Source organism: Amblyomma mixtum, chromosome 9, assembly GCF_055824585.1.
Source record: "Amblyomma mixtum isolate Tamu chromosome 9, ASM5582458v1, whole genome shotgun sequence".
Taxonomy (NCBI): domain Eukaryota; kingdom Metazoa; phylum Arthropoda; class Arachnida; order Ixodida; family Ixodidae; genus Amblyomma; species Amblyomma mixtum.
Genome location: NC_143020.1, coordinates 109,516,230 through 109,528,820, shown reverse-complemented (window position 1 = coordinate 109,528,820; position 12,591 = coordinate 109,516,230). Strand labels below are relative to the sequence as shown.

Genomic DNA, 12,591 nt, shown 5'->3' with positions numbered 1-12,591 from the left:
CGGAAAGCGGCGCGGCGAGGACGATCGGTCCAGACTACTCCAGACTACTCCAGACCGATTTCCGCCGCGCGGCGACAAACATGGCGGCGCCCTTCGAAGCCGGACCCCTCGCTTTGGATTGAATTCTCGTTGTTGCTGCCTTTCTAAGTGCGTTCACTGGCCATAAATGCGGCACCGGTCTTTCGCTTTGTCTCACCTCGCCTCTAAGAAAACGTAATAGTGATAAATTTGCTTGATTTTTTTATTCAGAGTGACGAATCTGCCGCTTTTAGGCTTAAGAGGAGAGTCGGTTTTTTGGCAGTAATGGTTCCCACCCTGACAACCAGATGGCGCCACTATAGGCTGAGTTTATTTTTGCGTCTGTGCTAGCATTCACTGAACTAAAAGTGGGAATGCGCCTGCGTTTAACATACGTAAGCATGCATATGCTTATAGTACGTAGACAGCGTAAATTTATGCTGTTTTCTCAATAAGCACTTTCGTCTGGGCGAGTTGGTTCATAACAGCAATTAATTCCTTTAATTCCTTTGATTGTTTTTTCACTATATCTGTGTGTGCCGCCAGCAGAGACGTGGTGTGGACAAGCGAGAAACAGCAGCGGCGCGGTGGTTCCGCCTCGCCCAGGCATCAACAGATGAGAACAGGTCCTAGTTTTTGCGGCGAGTGAATCTGCTTCGCTCGCCAGATTTTTGGACAAGTGTGAACGCACCTTAAGGCTCCATGTAGCGAGGAGGGCTGTCCCCTTAGCTGCTAAGTGTATTCAGAGCAGGAGCCCTCGCAGAGCTGCCATCAACACCACAGCAACCACTTCAGCCAAAGCCTGGGAACTCCAAGTGAAGCAGCCAAATCCAAAACACACTGTGATATTGGAAAACAGTTTATTCTACAAAGCAAGGTGCAGCTTACAAAGACAGAGTTAGGAAAGCTCCAATGTATATACACATGCAACTTTAATGTGCCTACTGCTACAATGCCTTTTAAAACAATATAATGTTGTATAACACCATTAACTGGCCCCTTCCCTACAACAGAAAACACAAATACAATCTCGGCAATCGGCATGTATTTTCAGCAAATACGACATAAAAACAGCAAAGAACTGTTCAGTATATTCCGTTGCAAAGATGCTAAAACTGCATTTCTAAACAGTAGTAAGACCTGGATGTGGTCTACTCATGCACCTGTACATACACAGAAAAAGCATGCTGTACAACTTTTACCAACATTTCTAAATGTATGAACGACACCTCAAAGCATCTGCTGCTATCTTTCCCTTCGCATGAGGAAAGGCAGCGCCCACGACTTGGAGACATTGGGAAACAAAACGGTCCAAAAATGTCCCCTGAAATATATGTTGATGCACTTTCTAAGTATACCACTATGGATAACTGATCCTGATATAGCACGTTTGAGGACACAAGGCTACAAAAAGTGCAGAGAAATTAAAAAGTTATAATCTCATATCTTTTATTTTACATAATTCATGGCACAGTATTTGGCTGCCCTCCAGTTACTATAAGTGAACAGCCAACTACTGCAATCAAGTACACACAAAAACATAAAAAAGCACAGATGTGCTGTTTGGGTGCGTGTACTGTACATGGGGTAAAACAACTAGCTTATCATCTTTTTTAACATACTACAGTGGTAGTTCATACCACATTGCAGCTTCCTTTACATTAAAAGCCGGATACACATCCATAAATGACAGTGAAAATTTAAGAGCACTGCTATAACAGCCTCGAAGTAATATCACACAGTTAACGGCTCACAACTACGTCTAAATAGTAAGTAGTTAGAAGTGATCAGTGACAAACATAACACTTGGTCATGACCGGCAGAGAAAGTCGCTATGAGCAATCTTTATCAAAGGAGAAAGATTTCAGAGTCTCAAAGACTACCACAAAAGCAACCAGAAAAAATTTCCATTAAGTTGCACAAAATTTGTCAAAAAGTAAGCCCACTCAGACTGAGGCCACAGCACAGCACTGCTGAATGGTGGCACTGTTATTGGCTGTGACACTCCCGCTCTGGTCACAGTACCAGTCAAAACTTTTTACAATGAAAATTCATGTCTGAAACAGGGTGTTCCACACAAAATGTTTAATCGCTGTTTTCCATACACTGCTATATACAGGTTTAACTCAAGAATGAAGCAGCGAATTCCACTCAAAGGAATACCTCCAGTACAATGGCACTGACCAATTGTCCTGGCATCATCGCCAACTGCCTTGCTCCTGCCAGTGTTGCATTTGTAGGTGGCTAACAGATGCAAGGTTGTTGACAACAATGCTATGGCACTAGGTCAATGCCATTGGATGGAGGTAACCTTTGAGGAACATTTGCCACTTCGTTCAAGTTGTTTCTGACTGTCAGGCAAGAACCTTAGCTGCATTCTTACAAAAAAAAAAATCCTGGTAATAATGTACACTTATTGTGATTGCTCCGATGTGTTTGTAACATAAAGCGTAACTTACTTGAGGCTTCGTAACGAATAACATCCATAAACAATCGCAAAGAAGTTTCATCAGCTGTCGCCAGACAAGAAACTGTGTACACTTAAAATATATTTTCTTGAAAGGCTTCTTTAATGAGCTTTAACAGTATAAAATGACAGGCAGTCTTTGTCATGCCCCAAAGACCTGGAAACATCACTTATTTGTACCCAGCAGTCAACACAAATGTGAGTGCAATCAGTCAGTAAGCCACAAGCTCATTTTTTCAAAGGCTTTCACTCTCCGAGTTTCGTCTCAAGAAATGATAAAAGATAGTCTCTGTGAGGACATATTTTTGTACTGACAAACTGAGCTGGTGATTAGTGAGCCACAGATCGATATGCATGAGGCATAATAACCTTGACTTGCCTGAGCACGACAGTACTAACTACGGATGACAGATACTTACGTACACCAGAAAAGCAGCAGTAAACTTTTTTTGTTAACAGTTATACTGCTTTCTCTCTGACAAAATACAGACTTAATGTTTGAATGTTTCTGAATATGTCCCCACATGCATTTGCAGCAGTTTATTTTTACCTAGGTTGTGTGGCATGCGATTTGAAGTTACAGCTATCTTGTCAACAATGGAGCAATATCACGAACTGCAATGTTCATTTGCTGACAGTACATTAAGCAAACTGCATCAAGAAGTGTTACAACTGTACAGAACAGAAGCATTGGTAAAGATAAAATGTCTACAACAATGAATAAGAATGCTGATAATAAAGTCCCTCCTACACACAAGGGCAGGGTATATTGCAACTATGGAAGAATGAACAGAACTTATCCTGGAGGTCCAGCAAAGATTAGGAAAAGCATGTAAGTTATTGTATTTCCAACACTCAAGGGAAAACTTCTCTGTTGAAGTACAATATTATCCAAATCAGTGCTTCTGTAATTCTCTATCAGGATTACACTGATTAGAATAAAAGCCCTTCAGTCATATCAGGTATACACAAAGCCTGTGCTCCAGGGAGAAAAACGTAGTCATGGAAAGTGAGCAGATAATCTGAGCCTTGTAAAGTTTGAAAATCCACATTTCTTTCATCAACATGATGTGAGCACTGTAGTGAGCTAGTACAGTAAACTATACCTGATATCACCAAATGCCAGCCAAAGTAAGCAAATATTTCTGACGATAGATCTATAAAACCAGAATTGGAGGTGTCCAATTCATTACACCAGCTTTCTACAGCACTCTGAAAGCTACACAGCATATCGATCCACTAGAAAGTGTGCGTAGCAAACTGTAGGTTCCAATGCGCTTACATTGCGTGTATATTCTTTTAGAACACTGAGTAAACATTAACATACATATATGGCTTCATTTTTTCGTTTATAACAATAGTATGATTAGTTATATATATCTTTAGGTCAAGAACGCCATACATCCAGCAAATTCAAAACTAATGTGTAGTTGAAACAGCATCTCATTAATTTAATAGGTGCTGCCTAAGCTGCAAATCCATGCACCGGTTTAGTCAAGCCAATTTAATACTAGTTAGGTGCAGTTCATTCAGTCACATAGTCATGAACATAGTTCTGGAGCTTTTGTTTAATGAAGCTTAAAACACTTAAACGTCACTAGGAAAACAGACTGCTCATGTGTAGAAAACTCGATAATTCAAACTCAAAGGAGACCAAAAATTTGTTTGAATTAAGTGGGATTCAAATTTAAGCGGAGGTTCTTCAATACACTGGATATTGAGAGGCGCAAAGCATCAGTTTGAATTAAGAGTTCTAAAAAACGAAAGCTCCGTGTACAATGCTATAACAAAGTTTTTGATTCCAGACTGAACCAAGCAATGCTAGCTTGCAAGGAGCAGAGGCTGACATGCCAAAGAGGGTCACTGAACAACTGAACTTTCACTTTCTGGTTGGCTGACCAGTTTATTTCCCTTTACCGAAAAACTGTGCTAAGCCGGAGTAAAGTGTGAGCATATTGCCGGCATAAATGAAAAATTTTGAATGCCTGAAGTGCCGTATTTTTTCACCCGGTTCAGTCCTTAAGTATGAGCAACACGTTGTTTTCAATTCAGTACAGGCAAGACAAAAGCACATTAATCCATAACGCTGTACAGTTCACAACGTAGAAGCCCCAGTTTTTCATTTTGGGTTCTCTTCTTCACAACAAAGCAGACATGTGTATCATCGGTATTTCAAAGATTCAACAAAACTACACATCGTTTTCTATGCACTTCAATATGAATAATATCAAACTTTACAGAATCAAGTTTTGCCACAACAGGGAACGTGAAAGTCTCTTAGCTAGGCAGTTCAGTACAAGCACTTTGTAAAGGAGCAATTGCACTTGAAGTGTGCTTGAATCAGTGTTTCTCTAACTTTCACACATGTGGTACTACTAACTAGCATGGCTTCCACTGAATCCCTGAACTAATGAAGGATACAAAATCAGTTAAGAAAAAGAAAAAAGCAGTACATTTTAGTATGCAAGCCTTTATGGAACGAAATATAAACACGCTAAAATAAGCCACTTCAAAAGATATTAAAGAAAAACAAGAAGTATGCACTGAAGCTTTTTTCCCAAGCTTTGTAATGTTACTGCAGAGAAAATGATTGCATTTAAGTAGAAGAGACATGTTAGATGCCTCATGTAAGTAGTTAACTAAGACTGCAGCTCATTTGTATTGCCGGGCTAAAAATATAGCAAGAGATTAGTCAAACTACCGAAAAATATTTTCATGTTGGCCATGACATCTGTATTCAGTGTCTCTTCAAACACCAACAACACCTCTACATGCCTTACAATTGATGCTGAGTTGTTACATTCCCTAAAATTTTCAAAGCACTCTTAATACAAGTTACACTAAGCAAAATAAGCCTAAATATGGCTTTATAAACACTTTTTACAACAACACAAATGTTGCATCTATATCCACGAAGGTGGATGCAGAAGAACTTGTTCAAAAGATTGAAGCCCCCATGTTACATAAACTGACTTAATGCACTATGATAAAGTGGGAAGGTTTTCTTTTGCTGGCTTAGATTTCCCAGCACATAAGGACTGAACTACAGGTTACCACCTCAACAAACTAGCATAATATGTCAAGCAACCCCCACCACAAATAAAAACGATGTTTAGGCCAAAGACAATGTAGTGCTCAGAACTTCACGATAATATCACCAAACTTCTACTTCCTGCGTATGCAAACGTAATCTTCATCAAATCTTACCTCGATAGTATGACTCTCAAGATGCCTTACTTTGTTACAGATTTAAAAATCCTTTGCAACATACACATGGCAGGCTTTAATGCAAAACAAATAACTTCACCACACAAAAGTAAAGCTCAGCTTCCTCAAGGAAGTTACACATATTCCATAGAAAAATGTCGACTTGCATTGCTACAGGTACTAGAGGTACTACAGCGAAGTATAGTAGATTGCACAAGCATACTTGGTGATTTGGTGGTTCATGTATAAACCCTCACAGTGCTGGAACAAAAGAAGCTAACAAGTTTGACATGACCGACTAAGAAGAAGATCAAACTTAACTAAGCAAAATTCGATAGCAGAGACACATCCGCATTCAAAAACACCCACACAGCAGCTATACGTACCAAACAATGGCAAAGTTCCTGACAAAGCAATGCACAAAGTACAGTAGTCAGTCAAAGTGAATGTCAGAGCACGGATGGTTTCAAGGAAAGACAGTAAGGTGACTTTGCATGCCTGCTAAGAATGTAACAGGATCAGGTAATGTTACTTTAAAGGCAAAAAGTAAAGCACGTGGAACTAGAAAAGGCTAACAAGTTTGCAGTCATGACACTAATGCAGTGTAAAACAGAACAGCCTTTGAGGTTTCAGAATGTATGTTTAATACAAAATATTGGTGTTAGCAAATGTTAACACAGTGAGTTTTAGCATGCTTTTTGGATTGCCTCCTGATTACAGTTTAATCTTGTTTTTACTGCTCAGCCGTGCTATGTGCTGGCTTTTATGTTTTTAGAATGTGAGGCTACTTTTCCCTCGCTGCTCTTAGTTCTTTTTGATTCTCGTTCACCAAAGTGTTCATTGTTTTCTCAACACCACCCTTTGGCTGCACTATTGTTAATGTAGATGAAAAAAAAAAAGTTCTTGTTTTCTTATTTTTTAACTTTTGCTTCAGGATGCCTTCATTGGCTCCCTGCTGTTCACATAGTCTGTGTTATAGCTTTATAATGTGCTGTGTTGATTCAGAATAAATAGCTGGTAGTCAGCATTTCTTCTATATTGTATATCGATTTTGTGCTGCCCTCTCATAGTTCAAATTAATATATTACCTTCCTACATAGACTAAAATCTATGAATATGACTATAAAAATCTATGATTAAATCACACAGAGCATCTGGGCAGTGATGACCAGAGGCAATGTTGTTTACACGATATTGCAATACAATATAAACATAACAATATTAAACAAATCTGTGATGTGTTTTTCACCCCCAAACTGCCCCATTCATAAATAAGTTAATGAAGAAATCAAACCATTCCAGAATTACAATGCCTTCCCTATGAATAGCCTGTCTTTCATTCTGAAAGCACAATGCAAAAAATGATGTACAGCTGGTCTAAAACACTGAGCTACACCACTGATTTGTTAAAAACAGGAACTTGAACGTGACATGGCTGACGCCATGGCACAAATGACCAAACATAAAAAAAAAGATTGCAAGCCACTGTCATTGACTACAACACACAGAAAGGCCATGGAGTAAGTAAAGCCCACCTCAATAATCTCATTTTTCTTTCTTGCCTAAGCTGGCACCACCAAAGAGAAATTGAAGGAATTTAAGAAAGAAGAAAAATGAAAGCATTGACATGAAAGTCCCAATCCCAACCGTACACGACTCAGTAACTCATATCCACTCACTTGATCACTAGGTCAGTCAAACAAACAATCAGTTGAACAATCACTCGTTCAATCAATTCATCAACCAATCGTTCATTCCCTCACAGAAAGCACCAGTCACTGACATTTCCAAGGCTTTGATGGAGTGCTCTCTTGCTTCAAAAACTTGATGTTTTGCACTCTGACGGCTTTCAAGAAATAAAAAATTGCACTAGTTTTTTGCCACAAACACAAAACGTGAACTAAGCAATCCTCTTTGCAAAATTATCTGAATGCAAACCATGACTCATAGGTTTCTAATAAAGCTACTCACACATGAAGCTCTAGTAGCAGTAGCCTTCAACTACTATGCAACTGCCCTCTGATATAGGCAAAAAGGCCCAACATCAATGTTGATGAGCATTGGCTTGATTGGCATTAGTGTTTATGTCTTAATACATGTGAGCAGTGGCAAAAGCATGCCTCAAAATCATTTCTGTCCCCTCACGCTTATACGAAAGTTCACAGCCAAGCTGGTTCAAGTTTCACCTCAGGTGACTCAAATTTAATTAAAGAGAAGGCCAGTGTTGAATATATTCAAACGTGCTGAGATGTTCCAGGAAGTAGGTACTATCAGTTGAAATTAACTTCAAAAGGAAAGTATGAAATAAGAGAACACTTTACGCATGTTTTGCAGGTTAACGGTGCGGCAGTATCTATGTGTGGTGTATCAAAGCAAAATGTGAATTACGCAACTTTTCTAATTAACGAGAATAACATAGAAGCCCACAAAAGCCAATTCTCCATTGGTCAAGAGACAATCTGATCGATTTACACCTTGACAGATGTGCAGTAAATTCTTTTGGCAAAAACATCTGGCCTAATCACGATGCAAGTTTACAGTTTATTCATAAAAGAAAACAAATGTAAAAAGTTCAAGATCATGTCCAATCTTAATTCATCAGAAAAGTTAATTACACCATGATGATCGGTAGTCATATTGTCATTTGATTTTCTTCGTTTAGCAGTGATGACGTATCAACGGTGTAACATAGGACATAAATATCAGTGAAACAAGAACATTTCAGCAGAGATCTGTTAAGTAGCGATGCAAATTAGTGAGTAAAGATTACCATACTCTGGTTCGTCTCATGAAGAGAAAGAGAACGTTTCAGTATTGACTCTGCACATTCTTTAGAATTGACTGGATGAGTGATTAATAGTTTTTAACATGTATGCGAATCTCGGTCTATTAACAATTCTGTATTTGACATCCACTAATGTTTTGTCACAGTGGCTAGATATGAACCTGAGACATTGTGTTCGGTAGCAGAAGGCCACAGCCACCAAGCCTATGTGGCAAAAAACAAAAGATACAAGCTCAAAACTATAACTTCCATTGTCATCAATTCTTAGACACCAAATGAACCACAATACAAACAAAATCGCAAAACAATTTTTGAACTCCGCTATCCTTTTAAAGGTATGACATACTAAATATTTTGATCATTTTTCTGCTAGCATCACAGTTGAACATATTTCCGACCTTACACAGTTGAAACACTCCATGTCTATTTGAACTCTTACAAGGGCATGACAAAAAAAAAAAAAAAAAAAAACTCCCAAAGACAACCGCACAGTCCAAGCAGTCTGAGCATTCTATCAAAAGTCACCTAATCCAAGATAGAGCAACAACTGAAGACAGACAGTCTAGATGAGCTTTTAAGTCCTTAAGCAGCATTGGGCACAAACAAGGTTTAAGCAAAGTTATTTAAGAAATATTCTCATGCAATTACACACAACCTTCATGCATTGAACAAGGGTCGTTTAAATGAAACACGAATATGACCAGCCGACCAGCGGCCTGTGTACAGAAGCCACTAACAAATCTACAAAAATAATCAAGCTCTCACCTGAGCACAAATGCAGCTTAATCTCAGCGTAATCAACAATTGGCCAATGAGTCAAAAAGAAGAACTTTTAACTTTCAACAACTTGTCAGTGCTGTCTTCGCACAGACACCCCCTCAACTTTCATGACTCCCACCCAGAAACAACATCCATGGCCGTTGCACCTTAATAGGATATCAAGCACCACTCTCAGATTTAAGTGAACGGCAAACTGCCAAAAATCAAATGACGCTTGTCCACAAAGGAGTAAGCGGTCGGCAATAAGTAGACTAGAAGAATATCTGTGCAGAGGAGACAGAAACATGAAACCAGTCTGACTGGACGAAGGGAAGACACAGGGCTCACAGACTCGACTCCACGCATAATCCGGTGGGAGAGCAGTCCGGCTTAGGCGTGCGGTGGGCTTGATTCGCTGAGGGAGGTTTGGTATGTGGAGCTACTCGTGGCTTCATCACCGATAGGTTCGTACTGCAAGAGAAAAACAATAAAACACAGTTTAATTGAGCACTTTGCAAAACAGTGACAGGTATCTAACTTCACTGTCAGCCAAAACATGTTGCGAGTATACAGAGGTGTGGAAACGCTCCATGGGCTGTGAGGAAACAACCAGCTGATGTCACATGAAATAAGACACTCCAGTGAAGGCATGTGCAGTAGTGACGCTTTCCAGCATAGTCTGAAAGTTCCCATGTGGCATATGACTGAGAGCAACAGTGCACAGCAAACAAACTTCACAGTTCCACTGCACACACCTGAAAATGCTGATTTTCCCGACAAAAATCTGTACTGAAAATCCCCCACGACAAAAAAATAGCAACACTGTTAAAGGTGCACTGAAGAGGAATCTGAACTCGTCTTTTTGCCGCGGGAACTCAATCTACACGTTCCGAGCATTCTTAGAAACTCCGACTTATTGCCCTGTGTGGCCGATTTCCCTAATTAAATCGAATTAACGCCCGGCTCCCGCCTTTAATTTTGAATTCTCCCCCATACGGTGGGCAGAGTCGACCAACGCGGGGTCGACTCCGCCCACCGTCAGCTCCGTGGAGGCTTTGCTTTCGCTTCATTTTGTTTTTTAGGTTTCCGCGGATAAATAGTTTCATTTGCAGATAATATAACCGCAAAATAAGCCCGCAGAAATAAAAATACGCGCGGACTATTTGCTACTACGGACTACTACTTATTACTCCGCCGATGGCAGAGTGGCAAGCCGCCACGGGACTGGGTGAACGGCACTCCCCGCGTTGGTCGACTCCGCCCACCGTACGAGGAAGAATTTAAAAAAAAAGGCGGGAGCCGGGCGTTAATTCGATTTAATTAGGGAAATCGGCCACACAGGGCAATAAATCGAAGTTTCTAAGAATGCTCGGAACGTGCAGATTGAGTTCCCGCGGCAAAAAGACGAGTTCAGATTCCTCTTCAGTGCACCTTTAACAAAATGGTTGTCTGTTTGGCCACTAGATGGTGCCAGTCTGAAAGTCACTCTGAATTGTCGGTCACATTATTGTACCATACCGAAGAAGTTTCCATTCTTCTACATTCCTAACAATGGCAAACAGAAATTCAGTTGGATGTCAGCATTGTAAAAATGGCACTGTGAACACTGTGAACACATGTGGCTGCAAAAGTTTTCAGAACACAGATGTTGTCAAAGATATATGGTTTGAAGAGTTAAAGAATGCCGTTTGCTACTGCCCTGCACATCTATCATAACACTCATTTTGGCTCAGCAATTCACTCAGAAGAAGCAAAAAACACTGGTTTTAAGGCTTGCAGTGCTTTCTGTAGCTACCCCACAGTATTTTTGATGCTGTACCTCGTGAAAGCTACGTCAAAGCAATAAGAACATGTTATGACAGCCGTTTGAATGGGTTTCAAAAGATACTAGAGATAGTGCATTCATAATTATTAAAACTGCTTCAATTAGAAATTAAAGCGACTTAAGTAAACCAGGCACAACACGGCCTCGTTTCTACCAGAACAAGTCTGAATGTGCTGTGCATGACTACACCATTTCACAAGCTGCAAAGCATTTCATGATTTCAGTATTGCTCCAGAACTTGAAAAAAAGGTCTGTAAATTTTTTCCAAAACTTTTGTAGCCACTGGTATGTAAGGAGTAGGTAATAAAAAGGTAAAAAATTAGATGCACCCAAGACATCAGCACATGGTTCTCATTACGGTTTAACAATATGCACTCTAACAGTTTTGTAAGACTCGGTCGTTTAACCTTCCTTCAACTGTCCTTAGACACCCCAAGAAATTCAGCCATGCAATTATTCGCACACTGCACGGCACACAGGAGTAGCTGAACTCGGTTACTTGAAGGAAAAAAATACTTGATTATTTGGCTACTTGAAAAAAAAAAAAAAAATACTTGGCCGAATTTGGTTAATCAGAGGAAACGAAGAACACAGCACACAAAGAGAAATTTTTGAATTTGTCAGTGGCAGTTGAAATGAGTTGCAGTTAGGGATCGCACGACAGCTTGTGCTGCCCACACCGTACCGTTCAATACTGACCTCCTCCATTCCAATGCATTCATATTTCCACTGCAACAGACACGAAATGAATTGAACAAATACGACCATGTTGTAGCAACTCACCATAATACAAAACTTACCTAACCTAACAGTGGCAAGCGGCCATGGGCACACTTGCATGAAGTAATCTCTTACCAACAGCTAGAATGCCATTTCATGGCAGACCACTGCCTTTAGAACCACTTTTTAACAGACTTTCCATAGCCACCATGAATTCCATATACAATGACTTACTCCTTAGGCGATTTATAGGAAGCAAAAAACAGGGTAACAATTTATTTCAAGAGCTATCTAACCTCACAAGAAATACTAACGTTTACGATACCCGGCATAACGAAACATGGTACATTCCAAAAACACGAACTAACTACGGAACCCAGGCACTAAGTTACAGACTGCCATCATTACTCAACTCACTCGGCAACATTACATGATCATTTGTGTCCAGCGATAAATGTCTGTGTGGTAAACTTTTTCATACTGTTTGATTTGAACTGTTGTAATTTGTGATAGTTTTGTATTTTCCAAATTCTGTTTTGCATTTTTGATTGCTACTTCGTATTGCTATGTTGAATTGTATAGTAAACTATTAATAAGCATTGTTATTGTAAAATATCTTAATCACTTGTATTTTAAATTGACTTTCTTAATAACCCTCATTGCTACTTCATACTCCTATGTCGAATTGAATACTAAACTGTGCTTTTTAAAGGTGATCTTTGTACCATTTCCTAATCGTTGCTGTTGTCAAATTGTGTTTGTTACCAGAATTCACAACATATGTAGCCTTTATTAATAGGGAACATGGGC

General features: G+C 39.6%; 1 protein-coding gene across 4 annotated transcripts in view; it reads right to left on the bottom strand.

Moving 5' to 3' along the window:
- Window positions 1-864: 864 nt before the first annotated feature.
- The window catches only part of LOC149330684 (uncharacterized), a 30,593-nt gene continuing 18,866 nt past the window's right edge, over window positions 865-12,591 (bottom strand). For 3 of the 4 annotated variants that reach the window (XM_089561315.1, XM_089561317.1, XM_089561318.1), the window contains 2 exons: window positions 11,761-11,790; window positions 865-9,707 (listed from right to left, as the gene is read on the bottom strand). In XM_089561315.1, the coding sequence (XP_089417441.1) occupies window positions 9,581-9,707; window positions 11,761-11,790 (157 nt within the window). In that variant the 3' untranslated portion in view covers window positions 865-9,580. The remainder of the gene's footprint in view (window positions 9,708-11,760; window positions 11,791-12,591) is intronic. The other variant, XM_089561316.1, reaches the window with a different exon arrangement.